Source organism: Papio anubis, chromosome 7 (genome assembly GCF_008728515.1).
Source record: "Papio anubis isolate 15944 chromosome 7, Panubis1.0, whole genome shotgun sequence".
Classification (NCBI taxonomy): domain Eukaryota; kingdom Metazoa; phylum Chordata; class Mammalia; order Primates; family Cercopithecidae; genus Papio; species Papio anubis.
In genome coordinates, this window is record NC_044982.1 from 142,149,807 (window position 1) to 142,177,104 (window position 27,298).

The following is a 27,298-nucleotide window of genomic DNA, read 5'->3' on the forward strand; positions in this document are numbered from 1 at the left end:
AGGGGATGATGAAAATGTTCTAAAATGTTCTTTTGGGAATGATGAGAATGTTCTAAAATTAGACTGTGGTGATGATTGTACAACTCTGTAAATGCTCTAAAAACCACTGAATTGTATACTTTATGTGAGTGAATTGTAAGCTCTGTGAATTATATCTTAATAAAGCAGTTAAAGGAAAAATGGCTATTCCATTAAATTGGAATAGCAATGTGATTTAAGATGCCATTCTATCTATTCGTTATTAAACATTGAGGTTATTTTCCGTTTTTTACTCTGCTAAATAATAGTGTAACCAAGCACTCCATTACAAAGAACTTTTTACGAAAGCTGCTATAAATCTAGTAAACATGTAATGTCACTAAAGTCACCTACCTGACTTTAAGGTTACATATCTGTCAATACTTTACAGATGTAAATAACTGGTATCTTCCATACAATTATTATCCATAGATCAAGATCAGTAGCCTGCCCTTAAAACTCAATTATAATTGGTTTGGCAATAATAGACAAAAATACAGTGACTTAAACAAAACAGAAGTGTGTTGTCTGTCACATAAGTATAGAGGTAGGTAGCCCAAGGCTGGGATGGCAGCTTTCTCCACAATGTTCTCAGGATCTCAGGCTGTTCTCAGTCCACTGCTTTGCCAACCCTAGGGTATGGTTCTTGCTCTTATGGACTGAAATGGTAACTATCACATCCTCTAAGTAACAGGCTGAAAGAACACAGAAAGAGTGGGAGTGGAAGGAAAGGGAGACAAAGAGTATGTGCCAATGCCTTTAAGAAAAGTTCCCAGATGCCATTTCTGCTGTATATCCATTGGCTAAACCACTGTGACATAGCCATACTTAATTTCAAGTGAGATTGAGAATATATTCTTTATTCTTGGTATCATGTGCTTAGATAGAAATTAGGGGTTCTAGGGCCAGGTGTGGTAGCTAATGCTCATAATCCCAGCAATTTAGGAGGCTGAGGCGGGAGGATCGCTTGAGCCCAGGAGTTTGAGACCAGCCTAGGCAACATAGTGAGACCCTGTCTCTACAAAAAGAAAAAAGAAAAATTAGCCAGGTGTAGTGGTATATGCCCATAGTCCTTGCTACTTGAGAGGCTGAGGTGGGAGGACTGCTTGAATCCAGGAGTTCAAGGTGATTGCACCACTGCACTCCAGCCTGGGGAAACAAGAAAGAAAAGAAAAGAAAAGAGAGGAAGGAAGGAAGGGAGGGAGGGAGGGAGGGAGAGAGAGAGAAATAAAGAAAGAAAGAGAGAGAAAGAAAGAAACAAAGAGAGGAAGGAAGAAAGGAGAGAAGGAAGGAGGGAAGGAAGGAGGGAAGGAAGGAAGGAAGGAAAGAAGGAAGGAAGGAAGGAAGGAAGGAAGGAAGGAAGGAAGGGAGGGAAAGGAAAGGAAATACATTAGGGGCTCATGTCATCATGGATAAAAGAGAAACAGACATTCAGAAATTAACTGGCAGACTTGGCCAATGACTCATAACTTACCTAATTACAGAAAACACTACCAAAAGCTAGAAAAAAATAATCTAGTCACAAAGGATGAAATAATTAAGATGAACTATGCACTAAATTAAACAGTATAGGAAATTACTATGCTTAATAGTTGAAAGCATCAGAGGAGACATGCTTGCAAAAGAATGGAGAAATAATCAAGAGTTCTAAAGTGAGGAGAACATTTTTTTTTCTTTTTTTGAGACAGAGTCTCCCTCTGTCTCCAGGCTGGAGTTCAGTGGTGCAATCTCGGCTCACTACAACCTCTGCCTCCCAGGTTCAAGGGAGTCTCCTGCCTCAGTTTCCCAAGTAGCTGGGATTACAGGCACTTGCTGCCACACCCAGCTAATTTTTGTATTTTTAGTAGAGACGGGCTTTCACCTTGGCCAGGATGGTCTCGATCTCCTGACCTTGTGATCCACCCACCTCGGCCTCCCAAAGTGCTGGGATTGCAGGCGCGAGCCAGAGAACATTTTTTATAGGGATATTCAGAGGCAGTATCCATCAGCTACTTTAAAGCAATTTTTAAAAGAAGGTTACATGAGCAATAACTAAGATCATATTGCTTTTCACTTCCCATTAAGACAACAAACTTAACATAGTTCAACTTTGTTTATTTTATTTTTTCATATGCTTCTAATTCTTGGCAGGCTTATGTTATCAGTGATTTTATTGTGTCTGACAACTTTTCAAGGATATAGGCTACATTTTGCTTTATTATATACATCTACAGATACAATCACTTTGGGAAACCAAAAAAAGTGTTTCATTATAATATTTAATTTATACATGCATAATACATCAGAAAAATACTGGATACTCTCTTTCAAGAAATTCCAACATACACAACTTGGTGCAAATTTACTTAATCCCCTTAGTCATTAATTTAAGATCTAGACAGGCTTGGTTTCTGTACAAGAAACAATCAATGGTATGTAACTATGATAAAGTATTCAGGAGAAATGCGTTTCAGGGAAAGATAATTAACATTTAAGGTTTTTGTCTTTCTGTTGTTTTGTGTAATTTATAAGATCAGAAGAGCTTAACCACAGATATGAATATAAATAAGGAAAAGTTATATGGAAAAAATATAATTCTCAAATGCTGATGCCAAAAGTAGTGTTAAAATTTTGTATTATGAAATTTGAGTCATGGGAGAAGGGCCAGGGCCAGGGCCCACATATATCCAAATGGTCAAAGCACTACAAAAAAGTGTACATTTTCTTTCCTTTTGTTCTTCTCTTTTGAGACAGAGTCTCGCTCTGTCACCCAGGTTGGAGTGCAGTGGCGTGATCTCGGCTCACTGCAAGCTCTGCCTCCTGGATTCACGCCATTCTCCTGCCTCAGCCTCCTGAGTAGCTGGGACTACAGGCGCCCACCACCACGCCTGGCTCATTTTTGTATTTTTGTATTTTTAGTAGAGACGGTGTTTCACCATGTTAGCTAGGATGGTCTCGATCTCCTGACCTTGTGATTCGCCCACTTCGGCCTCCCAAAGTGCTGGGATTACAGGCATGAGCCACCGCCCGCCCGGCCTGCATTTTCTTTACATAATTCTACAGCTGGTATTCTAAGATGATAGCTTCACAAATTACACTGTCATTTACAAGTCACGAAAATGTAATAAACCAATCAGACTCTATATAGCATGATCATATGAATAAAGATAATGAACAGCCTTCTTGAAATCACTACACCTCAATACTAATCAAACTGTCTAGGGTCAATGGTCTCGTAGTCTGAGGTGTTATCTGAGCTCACTGTCTCACAACCAAGAAAATTAAGGAGCCTGGACACAAGGGTGAGGTTGGAGCGAATGTTTCATAAGCAAAAGAAAGGAAGTTCTCCACAGTGGAGAGGGGACCCGAGTGGGCTGCTGTTTTCACAGATGAATCCAAAAGCTTTTATGAGAAACTCCCCTCATCTCTGTAGCTGTTTGTGTAACTTCACTTATCTATGAAACTGTCTGTGTAACTCTCTTTATCTGTGTATGTCTTGGGTAAGCACAAAGTGCAGCTTCTCTTGTTTGTGTAACTGTGGGTCTGTTTTAGGTAAGTCCCCCACCTCCCTGTGCAAGTTCCCATGGAGCCCACCACGTAAATGCCTGAAAAGGGGAGGAAATTTTTTCCTGAAAGCCTGCTAATCACACAAAGAACAAAGGCTCTATGCTGGGCCTTGCTTTCTTATCAGTGCAGCTGCAGTTTGGTTTTTTCCCAGGTTGCTCTATTTATGCCTGTAGCTGTGATTTTTTCAGGCTGTTTCTTAGAGGACTAGCCTTAGTGGTCTGCCTAACTGATTTTTCCTTTTCTTCTCTCTCACTATTTCAGCTTATTTAAAAGACAAGCATGTTGGTTTGTTTCTGGGTCTGCTTTGTGGATCTGCAGTCCTATTATACCTGGCACAGAAGCTACAGCATATGCTCTTTGGGAGAGTAGGGAAGCACTTCCCTAGAAAATCAAGAGGGTTGTGTTCCAATTCTGTTTTGGCCCCCAGTTAGTCCCCCTAAGTAAGACATCTTCTCAAGATCCTTATTTCCTCATTAAAAACAATAAGTGAACTGGACTTGTTCTTTAAGGTCCTTTCTAGAATTGTGATTCTAAGGTGACTTGCAGGTTCATCTAACAAGACATAACACTCACAGTCTGTTTATGTTAAGTCACTTTTCAAATATTTATTATCAGAAACCATCCAACATGAAATATGAATTATTAAAATATTTTTCTCCATATGTTTCAAGTCAGAAACAGTAATTCAGAACTCAGCTAGCATCCTGATTTTTTAAATCAAAATAAGATGACCAGAATCATAAAACTTAGCATTCACAGTATTCAATCTAGAAAAAATATAATTAATAGAATGTTAAAGCCAAAAGAGCATTTGACAGACAGACAGAGAAAGAGGAGAGAGAAGGGGAGGAGAAAAAGAGGGAAAAGAGAAAGAGAGAAATAGAAAGAGAGAGAGAGGAGGAGGAGGAGGATTGAGAGATGGAGAGTTTGAGATTGAGACTTCTCATGAAATATATTTTAATGACAATTACTCCTTAACAACTGTGCATTGAGAATATTTGAACATATTGTTATAAGCTAGGGGAAAAATGTCCAGCCCAAATGTGAAAACACAGAACCAAAATGATTCTGAATTTCCTAAAGACATATTTTGAGAAACAGAAAAATTCTTTCCCACTTCTCTATCCCCCAGTACCAAAAGGGAGCATTTTACATTATGCACATCTCGATAATATTTTATAGAAAATAAATGCCAAGATATTTACAATTTAATTTAATATTTCTTCTTCAATTTGTTTTTTATAGCAGACATATTAATTTCATTTTGAACATGATATGCCAAATACCCTGAGCTTCCAGGAATGAAGTCATGTAGCTCCCCAAGGAATTTCTTCATGGCATCAATTGATATATAACCTACAAAATAAAATAAAAAATATATAGAGATATATACTTGAAACCCTCTCATACTATTTGCTTTTCAGTGTCTTTGATTTATTAGAGTTAAGACTTCTAAAGAATGTTTTTAGAAAAGAGGTAAAAAGAAGAAATAATACCAGTGAGAAGATGTTCCATGAAACCTTATAACTATCAGGGAACACCTCCTCTTCCCCTTCCCACAACTTTCTGCCACCTTTTAAGAGATTAAAAGGTGGATTAAAGCCGCTTTGACTATTGAGATTGTGATGTCTAGGTTGGGGCTAGAACATGAAAGTACTTAGACCAAAATAACTGGGAAGTGTATCTAGCTTAGAGGGTAATCACTTAGAACTATCCATCCAACCAGCTACTAACAGTGCAAAGAGTTCATCTTCCTGTTTCAGCAGGTAACACTTTCCTGCACTGCTAACACTGGAATAGGATTAAAAAAATAATGAAAAATTGATATTACTGCTCAGTCAACAAAGATAATGGATAAGAGTAATTTTGATGTCAATTAGTTATCCAAAATAGATATGAGTCATATAAAAAAACACTGCCTAGAATGGAGACGGTTTAAGGACTCTATCACTAAGCAATATTAATTTGATATCAATTGCTTACTATTTAAATGATTACATTTTATGTGTAACACAAGTGTTTATGGCTTTTACTAAAATTGAAATCTAATTTAAAAGTAAATATTGTGTGAAAAAATTCTGGTAGAGCTCAAGGATGACTGAATTTAGAACACCGTACCATCAAGATCAACAGGATATCCATGCATACTGTTTAATCATTTCTAATAAAAAATAATAAATTCACAGTTAATAAATTAACTATGAATCCAAGCATATAAAATTGACTAGTATCTTTAAAGATATTTTAATCATGGTCATTTACTTTAGGAGCTCTTCAAGCACTATTACTATACTCTATGAGTTCATAATCTTTGCCTAATGGCTATGTATCTGTGTAAAATAAACTAGTGCAGAAAAATATCACTATTAGTGTTTAGTTAATTGCACACATACACTGTGTGAAACCTCTGAAGATGTGCGAGGATAGGAATTTAAAAATTACTACATTAGTAAAAAATATTCCTGTAAGTATAAGAAGGATAGGATATTTATAGCATCAGAAATAGATTATTGTAATTTTTGAATAGGTAAGGACTTTAGGATGAAGTGGACAGAAACCTAATTTAAACTAATTTAAACAAAAGGGGAGTTTACTGGAAGGACATTGCCATATCATCCAAGCTGTGAGGAAGGCAGGCATATTGCTGGGACTCAGAGTTAATTAGAACCAGCTACGATCGCTCTCAACCAGTCTGAAGTTTTTAGGGGTTTTTTTTCCTGGTGTGTGTGTGTGTGTGTGTGTGTGTGTGTGTGTGTGTGTGTGTATGTGTGTATTTTTTTTTTTTTGACAGGGTCTTATTTTGTTGCCCATGCTGGAGTGCAGTGGCACTATCACACCTCACTGCAACCTTGGTCTCAAATTTTTCTCTATGCGTTAGCCTCATTTTCCTTTTTGGAAGCAAGTTGGCTTTCTTTTCATGGTAGAAAATATGGCCAATGACAGCTCCTAAGTTTTACATCTTAGACTTTTGATCACCTAAATGAGAATGACTTGATTTGCTATGTTCCATATCTAAAAATCCAGAAGATCTGCCATTAGCCCAGTTCAAATCAGGCATTCATTCTCAAAGCAAATGTTGAGGGTGGGGAGTAAGCTCATGTTTAAAAAAATGTCTGTTCCTGTGTTATCCAGATAAACTGGGAGGGAGAAGGGAATTCCTAAGAAAGCACTCCTGGTGGACAGTCCCACATGCATCTGTGATAGCCAGCCACTCAGTGGTCCCAACTGACCCCCACCTCCTGATATTCACAGTCCACTACCATTTTGTACTTGGTTTGATCTGTATAACCAATGGCATATGACAGAAGTGATGCTATGTCACTTCTGAGAGTCAGATGTAAAAAAGACTAAGGCTTTTGTCTTGGACATGCTCTTTCTTATTCTTGGATTTTTTACGCTGAGGGAAGCAAACTACCTACCATGTTGTGGATAGTCTTTACGGAGAGGCCCATTTGGTGAGGAGCTGAAGCCTTTGGCCAAAATCCAGCAAGGACCCAACACCTGCCAATAACCACTTGAGTGAATTTTGAAGTGGATTTTCCAGTCCCAGTTGTACATTGGAATGATTGCACTCTAGCTGACAACTTGACTGCAACCTTACAAAAGGCTATGAGACAGAAGTACCCAGCTAAGATACTCCTGGATTTCTGACCTTAGAAACTGAAATAATAAATGTTCACTGGGCCAGGGGCAGTGGCTCATGCCTGGAATCCCAGCACTTTGGGAGGCCAAGGCAGGAGGATTGCTTGAGCCCAGGAGTTCGAGACCAGCCTGGGCAACCCAGTGAGACCTCATCTCTATAATAAATAAATAAATAAACAAATGTTCATTGTTTTAAGCTGCTAAGTTTCGGAGCACTTTGATTTACATCAATAAATAACTAAGATAGCATCTATTATAGATTTCCAAACTTTTATCAGAACTTTTTGATTTGAAAATTGTTGCCAGCAAAGTATTTACAATTATTAGTAATTGCTTTCTTACTCTTATTAATCACATATGTAACTGTCAATCAGAACTTCTTATCATGGGTGATAACAAGTGATATTAGTCTGAGAGAATTTAATTCCAGTCAAAAGCTGAAAACAAAACAAAAAATCTTTTGATGTTTTAGGGGATATTTGGCGATGTCTAGGGACATTTTTGGTTGTCACAACTGGGGGAGAGATTTGTGCTGCTATTGGTATCTAGTGGGCAGAGGCCAAGGTAAATATTCTATAATGCACAGGACTAACACTCTCCTACCCTCGCCCAAACAAAGAATTATCTGGCCTAAAATGCCAGTAGCACCAAAAGTGAGAAACCCTGTTCTAGGCTATTGCCCTAACTTGTATTTTCTATAAATAAAGACCACAATTAATTCTATTTTCAGAAATTTAATAGTCAATGAGTTGAACCCAACCCATTCCGAGGAAGAGATAGTCAAGTTTTAGTCTCAAAAATTGATACCACAGCCTAAATTAGAACTCTTAGTCACTAAGTGTTTAATTAACACGAGCTGATTTTTTCCAACAAGAAGTTATTCCTTCCTGTGCAAGCAGATGGGCATGATAAAAAAAGAGAAGTACTTGTCATTTCACATCAAAATTAAAAACAAATAAATTACCTCTAAAAATGAAGATTTCTTTCAAGAAATTGCTATTATTTAATGCAGAAATACAAAAAAGCAAATTTATCTAATTGAGCAAATAAAAACATTAAAAATTTTTACTTTAGTTCTACCAATAAAATTCACAATAGAGTATTACCACAGATTGAAAGTATACTTTTAAAATTGTAATTTTTAAATAGTTTAAAAAAATTTGTTTTTGTGTTACACTGTTATGTCTTTTTGAACAATCAGACTGTTTCTTTATCCAGCAATAATACATAAAGCAGCACTATTACATGTCCAAATGTAGGTATATGTCCTTATCTATGGCTGATTTTAATATTTATCATTGTTCTTTTAAATATATTAATACATGTTTGGTAAGTCCAAATGAACAGGGATAGTAATATGGCAAGACATCTAGGATCTAGGAAACTGGACTAGCTGCAAGAGGTAGTTTTAATATTGCTAAATAAAGAGAAAATGATGAATACACAAATTATTTTTTAAATAAGTGTTCAAAAACCCATACTTTAAAAATTGCTCTTTTAAAAACAATTTTTTAAAAAATCTTTATTTTTAAAATTGTTATCAATGACTCCACTGAATACCACTCAGATCAAAGTATCTAAATATCCATCTCACTCAACACAATTCAAACCCCAATGGCCACTTTTCAGTTGGTCCCCTTGGTTCTACCCTCTCAATGTCAGCTGTGGTTAGTTGTCTTCTCTTTATGTAGGACACTAGCATAGGAAACCCAAATATGGAGTCCACGGACACCTAGGTAATCCATGTATAGGCTTCTGGGCATCTGTGAGCCTTTTACAATTATATGTAAAGTTTGTAAAGCAGCTTTTTGGCCGGTTTTTAAAAAGAATCTATATATTGATATTTAATTTGAATGGCAGTGTGTGTGTTATGTTTAGGTTGTGTGTATGCTAAGGAAAGGGGCCTGTGTTTCATCAGGATTCTCAAAAGACACATAAGGATTGGGGCTGTTCATAATTCTTCATCTTCCAAACTGTGGGACACTTGAGAATTAAAAACTAATGCCAGAACAACAGCATAAACTACATATAAACAGGACATGGTCACCCTACCTTGATACCATTTGTTTTAAAGTAATAAAATGAGCAGCATATATTCCTCAATAATTCTGCAGTAATTTATTCAATATGGGAAGCATATGTCTCCTCTCCATTACCATGTTTAATAGAGAAGGCTCTACTCTTCTACACATTTGAAATACAACAGCTTTATTCAACACAATATTCCCCTTGTTTCTTCCCTACCTGAGTTTACTGTAAATTTTTAAACTGTTCTGTTACCATGTTGTTAACTGTAATTCTGTAGAGGAAGTAAGATCTGCTTTTCTAAGCTAACGCTTGGAGTTCCATAAATGCTTTTCTGGGCTGTAAAATAAAACATATAGAAAGTCACATATATATACTATATATATGTCTATATGTATTACATTTATATTAAAATATATTTATAAATACTTATAATAAATATTTACATTTACTATAGTATATTACACCACATATGTATATATTTGATTTGTTTTACAAGTGAGAACTCATTCCAGGCAATATATATAGTGATTTTAAAAATATAAAATGCTTTCACAAATATGCATGTCATCCTTTTACCAGGGCCATGCTAACCTCCTGAATAGTTCCAGTTTGGTATATGTGCTGCCAAAGTGAGTACATAGAGTATATATAGTAATTTCATTGCTCTTTGATCAGACTTCAGTCTTAACGGGGGAAAATGTTAATTATGAACTTCTTTTGTGCTTTTAAGTAATATAAAACCCCATATAGATATTCTGGTGTTCTTGGCCACTTTACAAAACAAGTATTTGAGTCTATAGTGTCCTGGGTCTTTTTCTCAATACCCCTGAAAGTACACTAATGCAATACTATATATTCAGACAAAATACACATATACATATGTAATATTAAATCTGCCAAAAGAAAAGCATAGTAGATTCTATTTTAAATGATCACAACATATTTGTTAGTATTCAAATAATTGGGCCTCTATTAACTAGTACTTCCACAGTTTACTATAACAAATAAAAACTGATGTCTGGGTCCGGCGCAGTGGCTCATGCCTATAAATCCAGCACTTTGGGAGGCTGAGGCAGGTGGATCACCTGAGGTCGGGAGTTCAAGACCAGTCTGGTCAACATGGTAAAACCCCATCTCTACTAGAAATACAAATCAGCTGGGTGTGGTGACATGGGCCTGTAATCCCAGCTACTCGGAAGGTTGAGGCAGGAGAATCGCTTGAACCCAGGAGGCAGAGGTTGCAGTGAGCCAAGATCGTGCCACCACACTCCAGCTTGGGCAAATGAGTGAGACTCCATCTCAAAAAAAAAAAAAAAAAAATTGAGGTTCTAATCATACAATTGTAAAATCTAAAAAAAATCATATTCTAATTTTTAAAAGCTAAAAGGTGGCCAGGAACAGTGGTTCACACCTGTAATTCCAGCATTTTGGGAGGCAGAGGCAGGTGGATCACTTAAGGTCAGTAGTTTGAGACCACCCTGGCCAACATGGTGAAACCCTGTCCCTACTAAAAATACAAAAATTAGCCAGGTGTGGTGGCGGGCAGCTGTAATCCCAGCTACTTGGGAGATTGAGGCAAGAGAATGACTTGAACCTGGGAGGTGGAGGTTGCAGTCACTGAACTCCAGCCTAGGTGACAGAGCGAGACTCTGTCTCAAAAAAAAAAGCTAAAAAGATCTCAATTAAAAGATCCTATTTTCGTTCATGTCTTTTTGAACAGTCACTATTCAAAAATGACAATGTTTACTATACTTAGACCACATATAACTAATAATATAATTGTATAAAAAGAAAAACCTCAATAATTAAAAATTGGAGTCATACTTAAATTTATTATTTTCCTAAAAATCTAGAAGTACATTGAGTAATAGCAAAGGCTTTATTTTCCATTTTTAAGGCCGGGCACGGTGGCTCACGCCTGTAATCCCAGCACTTTGGAAGGCCGAGGGAGGTGGATCACCTGAGGTCAGGAGTTCGCGACCAGCCTGGACAACATGGTGAAACCCTGTTCCTACTAAAAATACAAAAAAATTGCTGGGTGTGATGGTGCACAGCTGTAATCCCAGCTACTCAGGAGGCTGAAGCAGGAGAGTCACTTGAACCCGGGAGGTGAAGGTTACAGTGAGCTGAGATCGCGCCATTGCATTCCAGCCTGGGCAACAAGAGCAAAACTCCGTCTCAAAAAAAAAAAAGAAAAAGAAAAAGAAAAAGCTTCTATTTCATTTAAACTCCCCAAAAGAAACTCTACTCATTAGGATGAGACCCTACAAATAAAGCAGAATTGTGTTCCCAGAAAACTCAGAGACCACCCAGTACTTAATTCTGGCCAAACAATAAGAGATAAAGGGAAAAAGAGTTGGGGGCAGGGGGGATGAAAAGCAAGAGATATTGTGAAAGGAGGAATATTTTCATTATTTTATTTTATTATCATTATTATTATTATTACTATTATTATTATTATTATTAGGGACAGAGTCTAGCTCTGTTGCCCAGGCTGCAGTGCAGTGGCACAATCTCGACTTACTGTAAGGTCAGGTCTCCCGGGTTCACGCCACTCTCCTGCCTCAGCCTCCCGAGTAGCTGGGACTACAGGTGCCCGCCACTGCGCCCGGCTAATTTTTTGTATTTCTAGTAGAGACAGAGTTTCATTGTGTTAGCCAGGATGGTCTCGATATCCTGACCTTGTGATCCTCCTGCCTCAGCCTCCCACAGTGCTGGGATTACAGGTGTGAGCCACCGCGCCCGGCCCGAATACTTTCATTATTAACCAATGATATGACTATGCACCCTGAAGAGCCAAGAGAATCGATTAAAATATCCTTAGAATCTTAAGGAATTCCAAATGGGTAGATATAAGACCAATACCCTCAATTCAATAACTCAGAGTGGCTGCTTTCGCTGGTAAAGTGGAGGTATCTTCAAGGAAATCGGAATCCGTGGTGATCCCTGGCAACTCGATCTATTTGGGGCTGTTTCTAAACATTAGGGAATGGAAACTCGGTTTCAGGCTCTCATGGATGCACTCATAGAAGGTGATACCTGTATGCTACCTTGTGAAAAAACCCCAGCAACTCCAGTTTCAACATATTGAGGAGATGCTTCTGTTGCTTCCCATTTTGCCCATATGAAGACATCAAAAAAGGACTTAAGGATTCAGAGAAAGAGAAGACTTATGTTAAAAAAAGAAATACATTTTTGGAAGAAAAGCTTACAGGAGCTCAATTAGATGAAAAAACAAGTTTTGTGGAATAGCAACAAGTAAATAAGGCCTATTATGCATATTGAAACATTTGCATTGATAGAGATAATTTAGAAAGCAAATCAGATAAAATGAGTAAACACAAGTCTGAATCTTTAAAAGTATTGAATGAACAGATGCAATCTAAAGAAGCAGAACTCTAGCTAAGGACAGAGGTGGAAACTCAGCTGGTGATGAGGAATTTCCATCTACCTTCATCAAACTGGGAGGTGGAAAAGTTAAGCTGTGACCTGAAGATCCATGGTTTGGAACAAGAGTTGATGAGGAAAGAATGTAATGATCTCAAAATAGAACCACTCAAAAACCAAACAAATCTATCTGTATCAGGAAGACAATCTGAAGAGCAGAGATCTCTGAAGAGTAAGAACTTGAAGTGATAATACGCAGAATGCGTACTGGCAACTGAGGAGATAAATGTCTAATTTATATCTGGTGACTCAAGTGCTAGCTGAACTATTAAGAAAACGGAAAACCCCAACTTCAATCAAGACAGCCTGCACCTCAGTAGGATGCATTGAAGACCCTTGCAAAGATGGCACAAAACTGCACATGATGAATTTTACTGCAACATACACAAGACATCCCCTTCTCTCACCAAATGGCAAAGCTCTTCCCCTTTACCAGGAGATATAAAGGTTTTATCAGAGAAAGCAGCCCTCCAATCACGGACAGATAATGAGAGAGCCATTCCTAATGAGGGCACACACTCTTATGGCAGAAATTCTCTGGAAGATCATTTTGAGTATTCCCAATCCCTCCTGACACAAGTGAGACAGCATTTAGGGAAATTAAAAGTAAAATTTTGGCCGGGCGTGGTGGCTCATGCCTGTAATCCCAGCACTTTGGGAGGACAAGGCGGGCGGATCACGAGGTCAGGAAGTCGAGACCAGCCTGGTTAACGCGGTGAAACCCTGTCTCTACTAAATATACCAAAAAAATCAGCCGCGCGTAGTGGCAGGCGCCTGTAGTCCCAGCTACTCGGGAGGCTGTGCCAGGAGAATGGTGTGAACCCAGGAAGCAGAGCTTGCAGTGAGCCGAGACCGTGCCACTGCACTCCAGCCTGGGCGACAGTACGAGACTCCGTAAAAAAAAAAAAAAAAAAAAAAAAAGTAAAACTTTGCCTTTTAATCAATGTGCCACCACTGCATTACTTGGATCAACATAATCAAAATTTCCTTTATAAGACTTAACCCTGAAGAGATTTATCATTTCATCACAAGGACACTATCTCTCAGTGGTCCTCTCAAGAAATTACTTAACAAACTAAACGTAGATATTGATTAAAATTTTGGAGAGTCCTTTAGTACATGCATTTGAATGTACTATATGATATTATGTAGTTTATTTCTAGTATGAAAGAATACTCTCCAGCTCCATATTCTAAGCAACAGTTATATGCTACTATTTTTTTTTTTTTTTTTTTTTTTTTAAATGTTTTTTCTTTTTTTCTTTTTTTGAAGCACAGTGGAATGACCACAGATTGCTCACTGCAAACCTCAACTCCTAGGCTTAAGCAATCCTCCTGCCCCAGCCTCCCAAGTAGCTAGGACTACAGGAGTACACCACTACACCCAGTTAATTTTTTTTTTTTTATCTTTTGTAGAGACTGGATCTCTCTCTGTTGCTCAGACTGGTCTTGAACTCCTGGCCTCAAGCTATTCTCATGCCTCAGCCTTCCAAAGTGCTGGGATTACAGGTGTGAGCCACCATGCTACTATACTAATTAATAAATACCTTGGGCCCAGAAGTTCAAGACCAGCCTCAGCAACATAGTGAGATGCCATCTTGACAAAAAAAAAATTAATTAGGCTGGGCAAGTTGGCACACATATAATCCTACCACTTTGGGAGGCCTAGGAGGGTGGATTGCTTGATGCTAGGTGTTTGAGACCAGCCTGGACAACATGGCAGAAACACGTCTCTATTAAAAATACCAAAAACAACTGGCCATGCATGGTGGTACACACCTGTAGTCCCAGCTACTCAGGAGACTGAGGCATGAAAATTGCTTGAACTCAGAAGGTGGAGGTTGAGAGGTTACAGTGAGCCGAGATTATGCCACTGTACTCCAGCCTGAGTGACAGAATGAGACCCTGTCTCAAAACAAATTTTTTTTTTTTTTTTTAATTAGCCAGGTGTGGTGGCACACATCTGTGGTCCTAGCTACTCAGGAGGCTGAGGTGGGAGGATGGCTTGAGCCCGGGAGTTCCAGATTGCAGTGAGCTATGATCATGCTACCTCACTGCAGCTTGGGTGACACAGCAAGATCTTGACTCACATGCACACACACACACACACACACACAAAATTACGTAAATAAATAAATAAATATAAGGTGTTTAAAAAGAAAAAAAAAAAACAACTCCTCTTTATACCGTAATTTCCACATCTGAGAATTTACATGAAGAAAACTATCAAAAAAGTAGAGTAAGATTTATTTTTAAAAAGATGTGCATGGAGGTGTCATAAAAGTCACAAATTGTAGGCCAGGTGTGGTGGCTCATGCCTGTAATCCTAGTAGCATTTTGGGAGGCTGAGGAAGGAGGATCTCTCACTGGGGAGGTTGAGGTTGCAGTGAATTGAAATGACACCACTGCATTCCAGCCCTGGGGGTGAGAAAAAGCTTTTGTCTCAAAAATAAGTAAATACATAAATAAATGTGTTAAACAAACAAAATGAAATGCCATATGCTGCCATTTCACATCATAGTATCAAATAAGAATTTTCGACTAGGCCTGGTTTATGCCTGTAATCCCAGCACTTTGGGAGGCTGAAGCAGGTGGATCACTTGAGGCCAGGAATTTGAGACCAGCCTGGGCAACATGCCGAAACCTCATCTCTACTAAAAACACAAACAATTAGCTGGTGTGGCGGGGTGGCATGTGCCTGTAGTCCCAGCTGCTCGGGAGGCCGAGGCACAAGAATTGCTTGAACCCAGGAGGCAGAGGTTGCAGTGAGCGAGATCACACCACTGCACTCCAGCCTGCACTCTAGACTCCAGAGGAAGATTCTGCCTCATTAAAAACAAAAAATGAAGGTTATTACTGGGAGAGGATTTGGGAGAAATTAGGATTTTATACTAATTCTGTACTGCCTGATTTTTTGTACATCAAGTTTGTATGATGTAAAAAAAAAATCAATGTCCCTAGTAGTATGCTAACAAATGCTCCAGCAGGTAAATTGAGGGTATATTTTATCTATGTTCACACTGCACCCTCTGCTGTTTCCACAAAGAAAAGGCTCAAAGTACACACCTACCCAGGGTTTATTCATATCCTTTGTCCATTTTTGTTGTTTTTGGATTGGACGTATTTTTCCCAGATTTGTAATACCTCTTTGTATACTAAGGAAATTAGCCTTTATGGGAGAAAAACTTGAACAGTTATATAAATTACATCATTACTTTTTATTTTGAAGAATGATAACTACTGTTTGATCATTTTTATTATAGTAGCTAAATACTAGACTGCAGGGTACCCCAGTCCCATCCTCCCCTCCCCCGATTCTACTCCTGGCTTTCTTTCCGTGTCCTGACCAAAAATCACAGAGTGCTTTGACTGCTCTGTGAGACAGCCCAGTGCAGGGTTTTCCCAGCAGGCTTGAACTCAAACCAGGACCTTAAACATTTCCAGGCACTGATAAAAGTATCTAGGTTGCTGCTCAAAACACTGAAAGAAACTGGCCTCAGCCCTGAGCCAGATTCCTTAAACCCTCATACAAACTCCATACCCAGAACCCCTCACTGTGGATATACCTAGGTAGAACACCCCTTTTATCTTGTCCATTGTAAGGATTGGTGCAGTAATCTGCAAGTTCCCTCAATAAATGCTTTAGACTGATTACTCTACTTAGTGGTTCTTTCTTTAGAATCCCAACTGACCACAACTTGGGACAGTCTGGGGCACCCCCTTGTGGGGACTGCCCTGCCTTCACTTTTAGGTTGACTCTGGCCACAGGTTTGGAGGATAAAACATACACTTCTGAAGAATCAATGTTCCCTATGAATATTTGAAAAACAACTGAATTGGAAACCATGGAACTAGAACTAGATCATGTATAAGCCTGCAATGAGAAGGCCTCTCATAAATTGGTCCTAATATAAGGGCAAGGCCATGTTTGTTTGTCTTTTTAAATTAATTTCTTGTTTTTCTTTGAGACAGAGTATTGTTCTGTCACCCAGGCTAGAGTGCAGTGGCGTGATCACGGCTCACTCCTGGGCTCAAGCAATCCTTCCACCTCAGCCTCCAAATAGCTGGGACTACAGGTATGTGCCACTATGCCCAGCTAGTATTTTAAATTTTTTATAGAGATGGGGTATCCCCATGCTGCCCATACTGGTCTCAAATTCCTGGGCTCAAGCGGTCATCCGGCTTCAGCCTCCCAAAGTGCTGAGATTATAAGCATGCGCCACAACACCCAGTCTAAATTTAATTTCTTAAACCAAAGTAATGTATTACAAGCAATTTGGAAAGAAGAGGGGAAATCACTCGCCACTTTTCATCCTAATAAAATTACTGCTAATATGTAGTGTATTTCCTTCCAAGTAAAAAATGTATTTTAAGATTCTTTTGTAGTTCATAAGCATGATGATTGGGTTTTCACACACAGAAACATATAATTTTTAAATAATTTATTAACTGTTATCATACATAAAATCCTTGTTTCCTTTCTGCAGAGACAGTATAGTGTATTATACTATGAGATAGAATAGTATGCTACATAGTAAATATGTAGTATAGTATTTAATTACTGACATTTAAATGAATGGGCTCTGACTCACTTCAAATCCTGCTTCTCCCCTACTTAATAAAAGTTTGTATGACTTTGGGGAGATTGCTTATCTTTCTAATCATAGATCTCTTTTTTTGTGTAATGGAAATGATTATAATGCTATCAATCTCATAGGAAAACTGAAAATTAAATGAGATAAGCACACAATCAGTGCTCACAGATGTCTACACTGAATTGCATATCAGTGAAGTTTATGAATTCAGTACCTTTCGGATAATTCTTTTATGTGCTCTGTTGCAAGTTCACTGTTTTCCCCAAGGGTCTTTATTTCATTTGGTGTTACTTCATCATGCTGTGGATAGAAAAATAAATCACAGTTTAAAAAATCATTATACTAATAATTCAATCAGTAATGTTTCTAAAAAGGAGAAATAAACTGGCAATATATATATCAAAAGCCATAAAATATTTACACATTTGTTCACTACATCTAGTTTGCGGGGAGAAAATTATAAAATTTGTCCACACATATATTTATATTTATATATTTTTAGAGACAGCTGCTAAAAGAAGACTTTAGAATTTTGAATATACCACAGGGATTATGTCAGATAAGCAAACTTTGACTGATTTTATTCTCCTTTTCAACTACTGAAATTTCCTGTCGTGGCGAGTATATTTATTTTTAGTCAAAATAAGGAACAAAAACTTTATTACTAATTTAACTTTAAAACTTTGACTTAAGGATTCCTGGGCTTCCTGTGAGCTACAAATCAAAACTGTAAAATAAGCTGAACAAATTATATTTCTCCTTCAAAAGGACAGTGAAGTATTTAGCTGTAAAGATATTTAAAATAATCAATGTAAGCGTTAAGCTTTCCTAAATATTTTGTGAAAGCAACTTAGATACTGGTGTCTATCACATAATCTATTTTATATACCATTATGAAGTTTCTTTTCTTTTCTTTTTCTTTCTTTTTGAGACAAAAGCCTGCTCTGTCGCTTCTTGCATGGAGTGCGGCATGATCTCTGCCTACCACTGCAACCTCCACTTCCTGAGTTCAAGCAATTCTCCTGCCTCCCCGCCCCAAGTATTATTGGGATTACAGGCAACCGTTACCACATTCACACTTTTTGTATTTTTAGTGTAAAGACGAGGTTTTGCCATGTTGCCCATGCTGGTTTCGAACTACCAAGCTCAGGCAATTAGCCTGCCTCATCCTCCCAAAGTGCTGGGATTACAGGTGTGAGCCACCGCATCCAGACACTATTAAGAAGTTTCTATATTTATATAAAAACTTAAATCCACTCCAAACAATAATAATGATAATGCTCCCCAGATTTACCCTCTTTGTTATTGCCATTCGATGAATACCTTCCACTTATATATACTATGGTTACATGATTATAATTGGCTAATACTCATACCAACCAATATTGTGAAAGAATTGACAAACTTTTTTTTATCATGTAGTAATATAACTTCTAGAGTCAACATCCATACAAGTATGTTCTAGTGATTTTTTAGTAGAAAAAACATTGGATTGGGTTAGAGCTGAGAAAATTTAGCTCCACTTTGCTAATATCTGCCAACGTGTACTAAAACAGGTCATTATATTTTCTTTCCCTTAGTTTTCTCATGTATAAAGCTAAATGATGAAATTAGTAATCTGTAAACTCTAAAGTTCTGGTAGAGTCACATCACTAACAAATAATAACCATTGTGACATTACTACTGCTCTGGCACCGGAAACACTATAAAAGTCACATTAGATATTTCAGTCTCAGCACAAATTTATACTGCTACCTTAGACAAAAAGTTTAAAAAGAACTATTATTTTCAGATGATGATGTCTGAAGAAAAAGCAAATTAATAACAGAAATATAAATATATGTTGATAGCCTGATTTTGGACATACCAAAGGTTTTCTATATGATGGCTGGGGTTTAAAGTTTAAAACAAAAATAAAAAGAAAAGTAAACATTTCTCCTAACTCTTTTCGCTGTAAAAATACCTACTGCAAGAAGCAATAATATACAATAGGCTGTACAGTGGTCATGCCTGTAACTGGCATTGGAGGCCAAGGCGGAGAATCACGAGGCTGGTGGAGATCGAGACTATCCTGGCCGCACGCATGGTTTAAAACCCTGCCCTAATAAAAATAAGGCAAAAATTAGGCTGGTGTGGCGGGCGGTTCTCGTAATCCCAGCTTCGGGAGGGCTGCGCAAAAATGCATAATTGCTTGAACCTTAGGAGGTGGAGGTCAGAGTGAGCTGAGATCCCACCATCAGACTCCAGCCTGGCTGGGCAGAACGAAAGATCTGGCCTCAAAAACAACAAAAACAAAACAAAACAAAAACAAAAACAAAAAGAATAGTACAATAAATACCATATATCTTTCACCTAGATTCACAAAGTGTTAACATTTCCGACACCCTGAGTGCCTCCTCTCCTTTTATTTTTGTGGAACCACTTGAAAAACATTTGCAAGATATTCATGATATCACCTCTGTAATACCTGGCATGTTTTCAAAAATATACATTGTTTATCTTAAGAAAATAAATGTACATACAGTATCAAATTTATTGTACAGTTCATTGTTACATTTTCCTGTCTGCTCTCCAGCGTCTTTTATTCCTTTTTATGTTCTTCTTCATCTACTTCAGTGGTCCTATTGTTTTTGTATTTTGATGACATTAACTGATGTTAGAGTCCAGGTCAGTTAATTGTCTTGTGGTATGGGTCCATATTCTGGATTTGTCTGAATGTTAACTCATAATTAAATTCGGGTGAAGTGTTTTGAACAAGAATACTACACAGATAATACTGTGTATTTATTATATCATATCAGACTGAACATACTGAAAGGTTTCTCCAATAATGGTGATGCTAAGTTTGCTAAGTTAAAGTGGTGCCGGCCAGATCTCTCCATTGTAAAGGTACACTGTTTAACTTTGGAACTAATAACCAATCTGTGGGTGATAATTTGAGATCATGGGTTTAGAATCCATTAATGACCTTATCTAAATCAATTATTATATTGAGTGTTTTAAAAATGGTGATTTTCGATTTTATCTTTCTTTCTATATTTACTAGTTGCTATTTTGTAAAGGAAAAATTTTCCGGTCCCACCCTTTCTTCCTTATCTTTCTTCCTTTTCATTTCTTCCTTCTGTCCTTCCTTTTTCCTTATGTCTGCTTTTGAGTATCATATATATATATATGAAATGCTTCACGAATTTGCGTGTTATCCTTGCGCAGGGGCCATGCTAATCTCTGTATTGTTCCAATTGTAGTATGTGTGCCGCTGAAGCAAGCACATGGATTCTTTTTACCTAACATATTATAATCCATTATTGTCATTATTCGTTTTAAAGCTCAATTGTCCCCAAATTTGGCTATTACTGAAAGATTCTGAAGTAAGTCAAAAGCATAAGTAAATCTGAGGCAGGATGGCAAAAGCTACAAAACAGCTACTTTTCCAGTATTGTACACATTTTTTTTCTTTTTTTGGTTAATCAGGCAACCCCCAAACCAGAATAGGTTCAGACAGACTCTTGTACACATTTATTGAGGGGTGTTATCCAAAACATTGAACAAACAGCAGCACATCACAGAAATTAACCAATCAGAATCTACACCGGTAGTAAAGAACTCGTAAATACTATGCACCGATTATTCTCTTCTTATTACTAACAGAAGCAAATTTTCAAGTTTCTTATGGGAATAATTTTATTTATACAAAATAACCTCAACTTTACTAATGTACTACTATAAAACAAAGTTGCATCAAATAATATTCAATAACAGCATGCCGTTTAAATTTCTTAATCTGGGCCAGACACAGTGGCTCACGCCTGTAATCCCAGCACTTTGGGAGGCCAAGGTGAGAGGATCACTTGAGGCCTGGAGTTCGAGATCAGCCTGGCCAACATGGTGAAACCCTGTCTCTACTAAAAATACAAAAATTAGCCGGGCACGGTGGCACATGCCTGTAATACCAGCTACTTGGGAGGCTGAGGCAGGAGAATCGCTTGAACCCGGAAGGCAAAGGTTGCAGTGAGCCGAGATCGCGTTGCTACACTCCAGCCTGGGAGACAGAGTGAGACTCCGTCTCGAAATAAATAAATAAATAAATAAATAAATAAATAAATAAATAAATCTCTTAATCTGACTCACTGGTGCTAACACGTCACAAGTAAACATTTTAAGATAACTTCGCTTTCAGAAAATGTGAAACTGTCGATTCTAAACAAGTACCTTAATTTACTCTTACCTTTTCTATCAGAAAATGTTGGTCTTGTTCCCAAATAAAACTACCAATTTTTCTTCTTATTTCTGTGATGAGAAAAACAAATCCAATACTGTTTATTTTTAAACCTTCCGAATTTTGCTTAAAGTCTGAAATTTCTAGGCCAGTGTTATTCTATTTTCAACAAAATCACATAACACACTTGTTAAAATGCAGATTCCTATTGAATCAGATCTTTGAGGAGGAGCTCTGGAATTTGCTTTTCTAAGAAACTCTCCAGATGATTCTAATACACTTTGCTAATCATTGTTGTAGACTTTTCCTGCTAGAATATATCTACATCTATATTTGTATCTCTATATACATTAGATGTGTGTATGTGTGTGTGTGTATATATATATCATTGAGGTATGTTCATCCACTCTTATATCTATATTTGTATCTACATATACATTAGATATATATCAGTATCTATATCTGTATCATTAGCTATACATTAGATGTATATATGTATACATATATAGATATACATCTGCATATATAGATATATCTATATATAATAATGCATATGTATCTATATAATGCATTAGATATATTAGATGTATATCTAATGTCTATACTATGGATATTGATACCTATATAGATATAAAAGAAGGGTGGATGAACAATATGTCTAGTTAACATGGTAGTACAGGAATTCTACAATGGTCCACATGTCAAAGGACAATGTCATCATCCAAACTCAATGATCTCAAAAGTTTTCGCAGTAGCCAAAAGGACAAAAAAGGTGGTATTACTCTAGACTTTTGCTGTCCAGTATGGCAGCCACTAGCTACATGTAGGTACTGAGCACTGGAAATGTGTGGTTAATCCAAAATGAGAGGTGCTGTGAGTATAAAATAAATACAGGATTTTGAAGACTTAGTATCAAAAAAAGAATGTAGGGTATCTCAATTTTTATAGATTATATATTGAAATGATAATATTTTAGATGTATTAGGTTAAATAAAATACATTCCTAAAATTAATTATACTCAGTTAATTATGTAATTAAGTTTTTTAGAGAAGGGGGTCTCACTATGTTGCCTAGGCTGGAATGCAGTGGCTATTCACAGGGGTGATACTGGTGCACTGCAGCCTCAAATTCGAGGGTTCAAGGGATCCTCCCACCTCAGCCTCTAGAGTAACTGGGATTATAGGTGCATGCCACCTTACCCAGCTATTTTTTATTCTTATTAATGTGGCTACTAGAAAATGTAAAATTCATATGTGGCTCACATTTGCATCTCACGCTTCTACTAGACAATAGGCAGATTAAAAAAGGTATGCTTTTAATTTTTAAAAAGAAGCACGTTTTCATTTAAAACAGATTTTTGAAAATTTAAATACATGTTAATATAAGATGCTAAACTCAAAGGCAGAATAGGAGTGATAGTTTAAAATCATGTAAGTAAATAGGAGTGATAAATTAAATCACAGCCATTCTACAAGATAAGCTCCTTGAAGGTGGGTATTCACTGATTGGCACAAGTAGTTTTAAAAATCAATTCCCCTATCCAGTCATTAATCAATTTGTGTAACCACTTAGAACAATTTAGTGTTATAAGTAGGTTTCACCAGGACATTGACTATGGAAGGAACCAAATCTCTGGGGTTTCTAATGGCTCTTTTATAGAAATAATTTTTAAGTTATTTGTTTTCTTTTCTTTTTAATACTCTCCTCACTGGGAATATGTACTCAGCTTCAATCTGTCTTTTTGGAGATGAACAGATATCTATTGGATAGGCAAGCTACATATCAAGAATTGGGTAATAATACAAAACCTATCAATGGGGTAAAGTTAGCCAAGGCCAGCCGCAGTGGCTCACGCCTGTATTCCAACCACTTTGGGGGGCTGAGGTGGGCAGATCACTTGAGGTCAGGAGTTCAAGACCAGCCCGGCCAACATGGTGAAACCCCATCTCTACTAAAAATATAAAAATTCGCCAGGTGTGGTGGTGAGTGCCTGTAGTCCCAGCTACTCAAGAGGCGGAGGCAGGAGAATCACTTGAACCCAGGAGGTGGAGGTTGCAGTGAGCTGAGATCACACCACTGCACTCCAGCTTGGACGACAGAGCAAGATTCCATCTCAAAATAATAATAATAATAATAATAATAAAGTTAGCCCAGAAAAAATAGGCAGGATTTGGGTAGGATAAGAAAGGGTGTTCCAAGCAGAGAAAACTAAAAGAACCAATCTCAGAAGCAGTTGATTTACTTCTCCATCGTATTTTCTAGGGGTGCTGAAAAAATTGATGTGAAAGTGCTTTCAAGTGTATTTTAAAAAATACAAATACATGGGTTTATTATCATAACCAATCTTTAAATATCAGAAGAAAAAATTAGGAAAATAATGAAGAAATTCAAAACTAGCAAAGAACACATCTATTAAATGCTCACCACATCAGACACCTTAAAACATTATCTTATTTTTAAAAATAATTGGAAATTATTAAAATAAATAAAGACAGGATCTCACCATGTTACCCTGTTGCCCAGGCTAGTCTTGAACTCCTGGGTTCAAGTGATCTGCTTGCCTCAGTTTCCCAAAGTGCTGGGATTACAGGCATGCCCTACCGCGCCAGGCCTATTATCTCATTTTATCCTCAAAACAACTTCAGAGAAGTAACTTGTTAAAAGATCACAAAACTAGTAAGCATTAGACTCTAGCCTGTGAAGGAAAGATCTGCGTCTGTCTGTCTCTCCATTGAATCCCCAGCACCTACCCAGGTTGCAACCTGGCACACAAGAAGAGCTCAATGAATATGAATAAACAATACATAAACAAAGTCAGGATATACACTCAAGGCAAATTGATCCAAAGTCCATGCTTTTTCCACTTATGTTAAATAGATACAAAATTTAAAAATATGTGACTGAGAACAAAATAAGTACAGTTGAATTTGGCTGTTTCACAGAGATTAGCCGGATTTGACTGTCTGACAGGGATTGGCTGAATGATCTTTGCTAACCTTCATGCAGGCAAGCAGGAGGAAGAATGAAATGACCCAAAGCCACCGAGGTTTTTATTTCGGCATTAGCTACTGCAGAGAGATAGTAGGCATGAAAAACTGTAGCATTATCTTCTATGTAATCAAGGCTCTGATATATTCTAGGAGAAAGAAAGGAAATATTTTAGGTTATGAAACAAACAAGAATGTATTCAACCTTTCAAAAGAATAAATAAATAACTGGAAGTAGGGAGACGACTACATTGATGCATACATCTATGTGTCCTTTTCTGGCAAGGAAGGAAAAATGTATGGCATAAGATACTACTTTCTGGGGGCCTATATCTGGCACATCTCAGCTTTACAGGGTTGGTTAATGACCATATGAATTAGAAAACTTGATCTAAAACAGTCGTGTTTACTAGGCATCAACAGTGGATTGAGCTAGCAGCCTATGGGTCTTATCCATGGTCATTGCTATAAATAGGGATCAATTAATCCTGAGGTGAGGAGCGCTCATGCAGTCAGAAAAACCTTCACATACAGAAAGCAACATCTTTTCTACAGGTGGAGATAAGAAGAGCATTACAAGAAAAAGGCATGCGTGAAGGCACAATAATGGCAGTTCGGGTTGACTGGGCTACGGAAGGCGGGAGAAAAACTGGGAAATAAACAAGGTAGGCACAGACACGATCTAAATCTGTAGGAAATCGGTGGGTGGAGGGGGGAGTGGGGAAAGGAGGATGTGGTAGGGCCCTGATCTGATGTCTGGTTTGTAAACAAAATCTGCAGCCCTGCGAAGGGGGATCTCAGGGAACAGATTCGAGGCACAGTAACAGTTTAGGAAGTTATTTTGATAGTCCCGTCCAAAAGGGAATTAAGGTGCTACTAAGTTAGTGGCAGTGAGGATAAAGAACAATTACAGGGATCTAATTCATGGTATTCGGCCACTGACTGTCTCATGGCGTAGGGTTGTTATTCAAAATTTTGGAGAATACAGGCCTTGGCGCAGGTATGAAGTGATATAAGATTTGATTTAGACATTGAATATCAGGGGCCTTCAAGGCGCCACACGCAGGTGTAGAAGTGGCAGCTGGAAACACACACTTGGAATTCAGGAAGCGGCCTGAGGACCAGGGAGAAGCCTGTGACACTGCAGCAGACAGGAAAGGTGGTTGTCTATTTCTTTCCCTCAAATCTAGGACTGAAAACTTGCCCTTTTCCAGCCTCACCCTATCGTCAATATTATTTTTTTAAAATTTTATTATCTTATTAATTTTTGAGATGGAATCTTGCTCTGTCACCCAGGCTGGAGTGCGATCTTGGCTCACTGCAACCTCTGCCTCCCGAGTTCAAGTAATTCTCCTGCTTCAGTCTCCCGAGCAGCTGGGATTATAGGTGTCCGCCACGGCGCCCCGCCTCATCAGTATTAGTGGGCTGCAACTTCCTTCCCTAACTCCCGGCTCATCCTAACGTAAGTGGCGCTGCCAGGTGGCCCTCAGTACCTCAGCGTGTCTGGGTGCGAGGCATCACAGCTGAACAAGAAGTCGGCGGCTCGCGGGTCACTGATCGTCCCCCCTTCAGCCACTGTGGAGGTAAGAGCACGGGGTAAACCTATCAAGCACCCTGGACCCAAAGCATCAGAGAGAGGAGGATGCTCCCCTCACCACCTAACCCGCTGCTTCCACTCAGCTTCCTACCCCAGAATTGCCTCAGATCCCGGCTAACGCTGCGGCAAAACCAACCGCGCTGCCCTTGAAACATGGCGTCGCCAAGCCTGCGCGGACGTGAGAGAGGAGGCCCCAGAGCTGAGATCCCTGATTGGTTCCAGGTCCAACGCCAAGCTCAATGATTGGTTCCCAAGAGAAACGGCCGGGAAAGGCCTGAGGCCCCCAGGTGAGGGACGGTCTCTGATTGCTTATCCGGATCACTTAGGGGCCTCTCAGCCTTGCCCGGATAAGAGGAGGAGAGCGACTCGAGTTGGTGAGGGTTTTTTGTTGTTTGGTTGACTTTGTTTTAAATTTTGAGGTGGCGAGTGTTAACCCTAAATATTAACAAAGTTACCATGCTGTGTATGTACAGGCATAGGGCAGAGTCTGCAGCATCAAGTATTATTTTTGAAGCAAAATTCATTTCATCATTTCATCTATAAACGTTTCACTTTGAATCCCTTAAAAGTGAGGACTTAAAAAACACACACACAACCGCGACACCATCATCACACTTAAAAGATAGTTCTTTAATATAGTCAAATATCACCAGTGTTCAAATTTCTGTTTTACTCAAAATTGTTTTCCTTTTACAGTTTTCCACCTCTTACAATAGTTGTGATAAGTAGTTATATTTTTCTAGTATTGTGTTCCTTTAAATATTAAAAAATTGTTTATATAAAGTTGTCCATAAAATCTTTTACTATCTTTTTAAATATCTGTGAGAGCTCTAGTCATGGTTCTTTTTTTTTCTTTTTGTTTTTCTTGTTTTTAAATTTTTCCTCCTACTTTAGTCACCTCTCTGACAATTTTTTTTCATTTCTCATTCTGGTTATTTGTGCCTTCCCTTTTTTTATTTCCTAGTCTCATTAGAACTTTGTCAATTGTATTAGTCTTTTCAAAGAACATACTTCTGGTTTTATTGATATTCTCTTTATATATTTCTTTTGTATATAATTAATTTTAGCTTTTTATAATTTCCTTCCATTTTTCTTTGTTTAAAATTGCTGTTCTTAGGCTGGGCACAGTGGCTCATGCCTGTAATCCCAGCACTTTGGGAGGCCGAGGTGGGCGGATCACCTGAGGTCAGGAGTTCGAGACCAGCCTGGCCAACATGGTGAA

The 27,298-nt window shown here is 38.0% G+C and overlaps 1 protein-coding gene, 2 non-coding genes and 1 pseudogene across 3 annotated transcripts; 1 reads left to right on the top strand and 3 right to left on the bottom strand.

Annotated features, from left to right (window-relative positions):
- Positions 1-4,143: 4,143 nt before the first annotated feature.
- On the bottom strand, positions 4,144-26,255 carry TERB2 (telomere repeat binding bouquet formation protein 2). The gene is made up of 8 exons (XM_031668987.1): positions 26,168-26,255; positions 25,973-26,054; positions 24,489-24,628; positions 21,501-21,562; positions 17,490-17,575; positions 12,285-12,378; positions 6,984-7,131; positions 4,144-4,920 (listed from the first exon to the last, which is right to left on the bottom strand). Exons 1-8 carry the CDS (start codon positions 26,229-26,231, stop codon positions 4,778-4,780), a joined length of 819 nt encoding a protein of 272 aa, XP_031524847.1. The 5' UTR covers positions 26,232-26,255; the 3' UTR covers positions 4,144-4,777.
- Positions 9,767-9,871, bottom strand: LOC116276041. The gene has a single exon (XR_004185495.1). It is a non-coding gene; the product is annotated as a U6 spliceosomal RNA (small nuclear RNA).
- On the top strand, positions 12,240-13,935 carry LOC103881399 (annotated as a pseudogene).
- Positions 20,441-20,544, bottom strand: LOC116276000. The gene has a single exon (XR_004185463.1). It is a non-coding gene; the product is annotated as a U6 spliceosomal RNA (small nuclear RNA).
- Positions 26,256-27,298: the final 1,043 nt, after the last annotated feature.

Bases quoted from the DNA above. Each gene is read 5' to 3' on its own strand.
- TERB2 (XM_031668987.1), bottom strand. From the start codon at position 26,231: ATGTTTCAAGGGCAGCGCGGTTGGTTTTGCCGCAGCGTTAGCCGGGAT. The intron at 26,055-26,167 runs GTAGGAAGCTGA...TTACCTCCACAG, and splicing joins GGATCTGAGGCAATTCTGGG to TGGCTGAAGGGGGGACGATC. The intron at 21,563-24,488 runs GTTAGCAAAGAT...TTCTCATCACAG, and splicing joins TCCTGCTTGCCTGCATGAAG to AAATAAGAAGAAAAATTGGT.